Source organism: Malurus melanocephalus, unplaced genomic scaffold, assembly GCF_030028575.1.
Source record: "Malurus melanocephalus ecotype Western Australia unplaced genomic scaffold, MMel_1.1 scaffold_249, whole genome shotgun sequence".
Classification (NCBI taxonomy): Eukaryota; Metazoa; Chordata; class Aves; order Passeriformes; family Maluridae; genus Malurus; species Malurus melanocephalus.
Genome location: NW_026623481.1, coordinates 76,780 through 85,237, shown reverse-complemented (window position 1 = coordinate 85,237; position 8,458 = coordinate 76,780). Strand labels below are relative to the sequence as shown.

The window sequence follows — 8,458 nt, the reverse complement described above, 5'->3', positions numbered from 1 at the left end:
GAGGGCTCAAACCCCGCCGACTCCTACCTCGGTGTTCCGCCACACGCCGCCTTTAATCATAATCCGCGGCATCTTGGCGGCGAAGGGAGGGGGGGATGAACCCCTGGAGCGAGAGAGCGGAGAGGGGACGGGAGCGCCGCTCGCCTCAGCGGGGCCGGCCGAGACTGCGCGCGGGCTCCCTCAGCAGCGGCGGGTGCCGAGGGCGAGGGAAGCGGATCCGGCTGCTCTGCCAGAAAAGCGGGAAGCGGGTCCGGCCTTTTTCCTAGGGAAGCGGGACCGGCGTCTTTTCCAAGGGAAATGAGGCCGCYGCTCCTCCCGGAAAGCGGAGTCTGGCTGCTCCGCGCATGCGCAGCCTCCCCCGCGTCCTGAGGAGGCGCTCCGCGCTAGCGCCACCTACCGGCCGGAGGAGCGCACGGCGCGGGGACCCGGCCGGCGGCGGGACGATAAACTGAGCTTTCATTAAAATCCTTCAATTTTCCCCAAGAGACGCAAATAAGGGAGGAAGGAGACAACGGAAGGRAATCACATTTCCGCACTGTTACGTTTACAGTGTATTTTGTTAACTTCAGGAGAAAAAAAGTGTGTTTATGTACTGAATATATTCTTGCGTGTGAGGGGGATGAGGCCCTGGCAGAAATTGCCCAGAGAAGCTGTGGCCACAGAGAAGTGTCCAAAGCCAGGCTGGACAGGGCTTGGAGCAACCTGGGATAGTGGAAGATGTCCCTGCCCATGGCAGGAGTGGAACGAGATGATCTTCAAGGTGCCAACACAAAACCATTCCGTGTTTCTACAAGACAGCAATATTAATAGTGAGTGTATTTGCATACTCGCACCACGCACACTAAAGGAAGGTGTACAAGGTACATAGGTGAATTCGGGAAATTTTCACCATCAAGTACTCATGTCAGATGCATTTTTGCAACTTCTCAACAGGTGAAGGGTTGAGTCTCGAGTGGGGATGTCAACTCAGGATCCATTATTGTAATCCAAGCATGATACCCAGAGTATATCCAACCTGGGAGTTGTGTGGCTCAGAGAGGCCCCGGGCAGAAGGAGGTGCTGCTCTCAGACTCCTGCAGTCCAGGACAGCTCAGAGGGTCTCAGTTCCACTGCTTAGAGTTGGACACACTTGGCTTTGCTCACAGCAATTTACCACCCTGGCCGCAATTCAGATCGTTAACTTCCTTTGAAAGTTCAAAACCGGAAACCTTCCACTGGGTGGTTATTCCCATAAGAAAAGATCTTAAAGCTGTTAAAAACCAGGGGCTCCTYAGCCAGCACAAGCTCCTGGGAGCAATGTTTCTGATAAGCTCAAGAGGAGCTCAGCCCAGCTCACCAAGACTGAAGCCCAATGAGCATTTCTGAGACCACAGTGCAGCTGTAACAGGAGGATGCACCACCACACCATACAAGTCTGATTCACTGCTATTCATTTATGTCACCTTCTGTTTAACTTTTATTCACTTATTTAACGGATGCACAGCAGGTGACACCCTTTTGCTCAATTTGTTTGTCCTCAAATTCAAGGTATGTTCGTGGAGAAAATGATGCAAACTTTTTTGGTTTAAATAGGTAACTTCATAGTATGAATWAGGAAAGGCTTTGATTTTTGTTTAAAGTATGCAGGAATTAAAAATATTACACTTTTAGCTGATAAAAAAAAGAAAAAATCTTAGCCCATATCTTATTTGAAACGGAATATGCCTCTACCTTTAAATTTCACTGACTTAGCAGACTGAGTATACCTCTGAAACCCCAAAAGTTCAGTGTAGTGCATAAGAAAGGACAGAGAGCAACATCAGGAGTCATTAAACTGTTTATTTTTATTAGAGGCAGTGCCAGGAATAATTATTTTTACAAAATCATTGAGGTCCAACTGAAATTACCTTCTTGTTCTTAATTCAAACTTGAAGAAACTTATATTTGCAAACTCTTTCAAAAAATGTACCGCAGTTAATTCACCTCCCTAAACCAGGCTCCCTTCATCATCACTGTACACCATACTTTTAAACAACTGCTCTTGATCAGATTTAGCCTTCCTAGTATCATTTGATATAGAGGCTTACAATTCACTCATCATTTTTGTTTCCTTTTTGTGCCTGTTCTTTTGAATTTTGTTCAAATAAAAGATCAGAATTATACGTAAGGCAGGTAAAAATTCCTCCAAGCTTAAGTACCCTTAGTATTTCCCAGAAATTCTTTTTTTTTCTTCATACAGCATAACATTCCTCTTTTTCACAATTGGATCCGGTGGCTCTGAATCACTCATCCGTAACCACCAGGGTTCAGACACAGATATTGACTTGTCTGACTTTACTGCAGCTGCGAAGAASTGGATCACTTGAATATCTTTGCTGATCTGGCTTTAAATACATGCATCTATCCATGAGTTTTAATCCACTCTTGGAAAATTGTGTTCCAAGTCACAGAATAGCTGCAATTCTGAAGACAAGCCCCTGCTCAGGCATGGCCACCCAGAGCTGATTGTCCAGGATCATATCTAGATGGCTTTTAAATATCCCCAAGGAGGAGCACTCCACTGCCTCTCTGAGCAGCTCTTTGCAGTCTGTCTCCTTCATTACCAGAAAGCCTCTACAAGACATTATCTGTATCTCTAAAGAAAAGCACACATCCAGGAGCAGTAAAAAACGCACTGCAAGTTCCACATTTACATTCTCTAAATTAAAGCACGGGTTTATTCTGCTGCTCCGTGGACGGAGCTGTAGCATAAGGGCAGAGTTTGCACCAATCGATTTCTGTTGTCTTTCCTCACACAAGGGGATAATACATTGTTATCAAAACCACTTATCACACTCATGAGTTCCTAGCACTGCCTAACTCTAAAACAAAGAAAGACTTCTCTAGATGGGAAGCAGCATCTACCTGGGTTCACCATACCCTGCACCAACTGCTACATAGTACAAGTGATTCTCACAGATGGTATTTTAGACTAACAGTGAAGCTCTTAAACAAAAATAAATTTAACAGATTTAGATACTGCTAAACTTTTCAATGTAACTAAATAACATTCACAATTATCAGCAGGTGCTCCTRTTAACAGAAGCTATTTGAAAAGTATACAATTTATTTTAACAAACACAGTAACTACCAACCTGAGAAAAGGTAAGGCATTTCAAACTAGATTAACATACTGGAAATTTACACAAAGTTGAAGATTTAAAGATTCTCAGTATCATAAAATATATGCTTCAGGACATTACCACTTGCCAAACTACTCAAAAAATTATCAAAACTACAGACAAGGTAATTGCTTAATAAACATCTTGTACATACAGACATATGGAAAACATTTTCATGTCACAATTACCCAGTGATAACATGCATATTTTGTTTCGTAATTTTGTGAGATACTATTTTTTGTTCTCTTACAAGTATCACAAAAGCACCTGGGAGTAAAGGAGGCAATTTTCAGCAGACAGGAGGTAGCATTAAGCCTCCAGATACACTGGTGTATTTCATATGAAAAGTTATTACTAYAAAATATAACATGCCCTTCCTTCCCTCCCTTTAAACATTCAGTTAGAAAAGTGAGGTTTTTTCTTATTACATTTTTACAAGAAAATAAGTGGTGCAGAATAACAGTTTGAACACAGATGACCACTAGCCAAATCCTAACTGACTTCTATTGAAGCAGTTACGCAGGGATGAAAAAGTGTCTCCATGATCTTCAGCACAGCCTGTGTTAGAACTGATGCTCTCAGAGAATCCTACAGCAAACCAGTACCCCAAGTTTCACCCTCTGGACCAAAATGCTGGAAGCATCCATTACCAGCCATCRTTCTGGGTACAGCAAAGGAATGCAAAGCCATGAAGAACTTCAGGACATACAAACCTCTCCACAACAAAGCGCCAACTTCCAATGCCCAACCTCACATTCCAAGCTTGTGCTGCCGCTTATGCTTCTCCAGCAGTTTTTTGGTGGGCAGCACCACGTTACACTTTGCACACTTGTGCTTCTTTTTGTGCGTTTTGATGTGCTTCTGGAAAGCGTCTTTATCCATCGTGGTATATTCACACCTCTGGCAGCACAGCCTCAGGTGCGTCAGCGAGTGGCGCTTGAGCTGGCTGGAGGTGCGGAAGGCCATGGAGCACTGCCCGCACGGGAACGGCTTCTCCCCCGTGTGGATCCTCAGGTGGAGCTTCAGGTTCCCGTTGCGGGTTGTGCAATAGCCACACTCCTCACACTTGTACACCTTGACAGGCAGCTCCTTGTGCTCAAAGAGGCAGCCAGCAGAGGAGCTTCCCTCCCCACTGTGCGAGGCCAGGTGCTGTTTCAAGGACACCCATTTGCTGGTAGAGAAGTCACAGCTCAAGCACTTGAATTGCTCCGTTTTYAAATGTGTGAGTCTGTGCCTTTTCAGGTGACTGGAAGTACGGAACTTCATCTGACAAACAGTGCACGTGTAGGGCTTCTCACCTGTGTGAGTTCTRATGTGGAGTTTCAGGTTGCTTAAAATGCCAGTAGCATAGCTGCACTCCACACACTGATAGCACTGTGGCTGACTTCGTGCTTGCACATGATTTGCTGTGCCACTCTGAACACCTCGCTGAACTCCACTGACTTCTGAACCAAGCATGCTGTTTGAATCTTCGCAAGAATCAAAATCCGTATCTGGATACATGCCTCTGTGGATTTCACGATGCACTTCAAGATTCTCTAAACACCTCTCTACAAAGAGGCAACTGCCAAACTCCTGTCCATTTTTCACATGAAGAAGGCTGTGTTCCTGCAAATGGTTTGATGTTTTAAATGCTTCATTGCACTCATTACACACAAATGGTCTTTCATTCGTATGTATCTTTAGGTGGAGCCTGAAGTTGTTAGGAACAGCAGTAACATAACTGCAGTGCTGGCATGTGTATGTTTGGAATGTATTTAAATTGGAAGGACACTTATCCACAAAGTTATGATACGAAGCATAGTCTTGCACTCGTGAATGAGAAGCCTCTGATTTGAAGAAAGGCTCCTCTTTGTAAGTGGCAGTGTCCATTTGGTGTGAAGTCTGAGGAACTTCTGATCTATTCCCAGGAACAACCAGGCTGTTGCTGCCATGACTATCTTCAGAAAATTTCTTTCCAGGGCGTATTTTCTTATTGTCCCACACATCACCTGCTTGCTCAAAACCTACTTCTGAAGCCAGGATTCCCCCACTGAGACAATCATTTTCTCTACTAAAAAGAGAGTGAGAAAGATGGCCCTGAGAATTACCATCAGCTTTGCGTATTTTGCTTTTACAGTGTTTATTGCTCTGACTTGTATAGCGATTAGCAGTCGCCTTTAACTGTTCATGAAATTTCTTGTGGAAGCTGAGATGYCCTTTAGTGTAGAACATAAGGTTACATTCATCACATGGATAGYTCTTTAGAAGTCTTTCAGTTCTCTTTCTCCCACTCAGGCAGTCAGGTTGCTGTCCTTGGCACGTTTCTGTTCCTACATGTATCCTCCTGTGCCTCTCCAACCCTGAGGTGCTGGTGAATGCTGCCTGGCAGAGCTCACAGGAATATGGTTTATCCCCTGCGTGGATGTGGCTGTGCCTCACCATGCTTGCAAAATACAATGAAAGAAAGGTGCAGAACCTGCACTGRTAGAGCTTATAGCCAGCATGCCAATACATGTGATTTAACAGGTAGGATAAGCTGCTGCAGGAGTAATCACACTGAGGGCATTGGTAAGGTGGTCTCCCCTTATGTCCCTTCATGTGATGAATAAAATTCCTAGGAYTTGATGAARCAAAGAAACAAATTCTGCAGGAGAAGTTAACTGGCACATCCAGAGGTGCAAAGTCCCTTTCAATTTTAATGAAAAATTTCTCATATTTACTTTCTTTTCTCATGGTCTCAGATTCGCCTTCTTCAGCTTCTTTCTGCCTCACTTTTCTTGCATTTATTCTTTTTTTTCTTGCCTTTTGCAACCTAGCAACCTTCTTATGAAATTTAAGGTGATTCTTAAGGTTGAAAGAAAAGAAAAAAGTTCTTTTACAAAAGCAGCAYTTATGTATTTTCTTATCTTTATGAGCTGAATAAATATGTTTCTTCAGGTGCGCATTGAATTTATACACAGAACTACAAAACCTGCATTTGAAACTCCATCTTTCATTCTCCTTGGTAGAACACGATGTTTTAGGAAGAGGTGTGATGGTCATACTATCATTCAGACATGTTAAACCTTCTTGCTGGTTCTGGAATTCTTCTGAGCTTTCACGAGAAGAAACAATTTTTTGTTGCAAAACTTTTTGKTTTTTCTTAGGGAATGGTGTTAACATCTTGTAAATATGCTCTCCGGTAGTATTTGATTCAGCAGAAGTGGAACCATTCATCTCAGATTTCCCTACATCTTCAAAAATCGGAGAMCATCCATTAAGAAATGGTTCAGAACAATCATAGGTAAATTTCTCCTCTTTCAAGCCATGTTCCAAAAGAGTTTCATCTTCAATTTTGATTATTCTCATGTTATCACTTTCATTATCTTCATTCTTTAAGGAATCAGGATCTACAAGGAGAAATAAAAAGTCACATTTCACACCATCACAAATATTCATGATTAACTGGTAGTAATAATCCCTAATTGCCTAATGCTTTACTTGATCTTCACTACTTCTGCTTCCTTTTATTCCCCTATCTCCACTTTTTTTCCCTAATGCTCCCATCTGCCCCAACATTTAAATGCTGTTCCTAGTTAGAAGCCTCCTTCTTTTCCACTTTCTATTTTCACACAAGGCTCTGAATTTCACAGGACAACACTGCATCTAGTGTTCATCAAAACAGCTTTACACCAGAATTCCTACCAAAGGACTGACACCAAATTTCACTAATGCTCCGCTCTCACAAATAAAATGCTTTTTCTGCGTTTTTATTTTGAAAACATTTCCCTGATGAAAGGCCATCCTTTCGCTCACTGCAGAAGAATGAAGAAGTACTAACTTCTAGTAGTTTCGCTACCTTTCACAGGAGTCTATGAAAGAACTGAGCATAGTCCCAACAATATTTTCTTTCTAMTGCATTTATTAATCTAATTTGAAATGCTTACTCTAAAAGTAATTGGTTTCACAGTGTTTCTATAAAATTTCTTGTTTCAAAACAAAAAGAGATTTCTCATACTCTTGCACTAATCTTATTAATGTTACCTTCAATTTTAACCATTATTATCTCCTTGTCGATTTCTGGTTGTTTCTGTGGACTGCCATCAAAAAGAAMACTTCCAACACTGACAGGTTCTTCTTCCTGTTTGGGTTCCGCTATCCACAGCCATGGTCTGCTTGTCTCAACAGTGTCAGCTCTGTCACTGTCAGCACTGGAGAGGAGAGGAGGCATCTTCTGAAAGCCATCATCACCACCACAATCTTCTCCATCACTGTATTTGATTATCTCTGGAGGCTCTGTTTTGCAAGACGATGTAGGTAACATGCAATTTTCTCCATATATGTTCGTGTCTGCATCACATCCATTGCTTAAAGGTAATTTTGATGTGTTACACACACTCTGAGCAAACCACTTATGTTCAAAATTATCTTCGTTTGAAACAGTCTTGTTTTCACCCCAATTGCTTACACTGCTACTGTCGTTTGAAGGCTCCCATTCATTTTTTACGCAAGGGCTGTTGCTTAATTTAAACTCCTGTTTCACCTCAGGCTCCCATTCATTTTTCACGCAAGGGCTGTTGCTTAATTCAAACTCCTGCTTTACCCCAGGAATGGACACTTTCTGTTCTTCAGCATCGCTTTGGAGAAAATCCTCATCGCTCAGCATGAGAACAGTGATGGGCAGCACAATCTCAAACACCTCCGTCTCTGCGGTAATAAACAGGACACAATTAACGCAATTCCCAAAAAAAAAAAAAAMCCCAACGCACGCGTCCACCATAATCCCCACTCAACCGCAGAGCGCATGCGCAGCTCCCGGCGGGCCCCGAGCCACGCCGCGCTCTCCCCGTCCCCGCTCTCCGCGGGCACTCGGGCACCTCCGCTCCCGCAGGAGTGGCGCCGGGTCCCTGCCGAGGGCAGCGAGCACTCACCGCTGTCTCCGGCCGGCTGCGGGATGCCCTCCCCGGCCGGCTGCGGCATTCCCGCCTCGCTCGGCATCTCCCGGCCGGGCCAGCCCAGCCCCACACGCGTGCGCAGCGGGGCGGGGCTGCGAGCGCCTCCTGCTTTGAGGGAGCGGCGGGGGCGGGGCTGAGGCGGGGCTGAGGCGGGGCTGAAGCGGGGCTGAGGCGGGGCTGAGGCGGGGCTGAGGCGGGGCCGAGGCGTTGGGCGGGCGCCGCGCTCTGGGGCTTTCAAACAGCGGTTAAACCTCAGTATCAAACGTCCTTTGAAAGTGTTAGGAAAATTAATCCACAAGCACCAGAGGTTTATGTCCAAAAAGGAGACAGAGGAGTCCCGCAACTTTATTCATGAATAAAGCGAGAGGTCATGGGCATTTCCCATGGGGTCTCTCAAATTCA

The 8,458-nt window shown here is 44.4% G+C and overlaps 2 protein-coding genes across 2 annotated transcripts in view; both read right to left on the bottom strand.

Annotated features, from left to right (window-relative positions):
* Nucleotides 1-344, bottom strand: part of CDC5L (cell division cycle 5 like) — a 30,083-nt gene extending 29,739 nt beyond the window's left edge. The window contains exon 1 of the mRNA XM_057375440.1: nt 28-344. Within this exon, the coding sequence (XP_057231423.1) occupies nt 28-72 (45 nt within the window). The 5' untranslated portion in view covers nt 73-344. The remainder of the gene's footprint in view (nt 1-27) is intronic.
* A 1,442-nt stretch (nt 345-1,786) lies between these two features.
* Nucleotides 1,787-8,165, bottom strand: LOC130578983 (zinc finger protein 91-like). Its single transcript, XM_057375448.1, has 3 exons — nt 8,033-8,165; nt 7,146-7,808; nt 1,787-6,511 (listed from the first exon to the last, which is right to left on the bottom strand). Exons 1-3 carry the CDS (start codon nt 8,097-8,099, stop codon nt 3,891-3,893), a joined length of 3,351 nt encoding a protein of 1,116 aa, XP_057231431.1. The 5' UTR covers nt 8,100-8,165; the 3' UTR covers nt 1,787-3,890.
* Between the last annotated feature and the right edge of the window lie 293 nt (nt 8,166-8,458).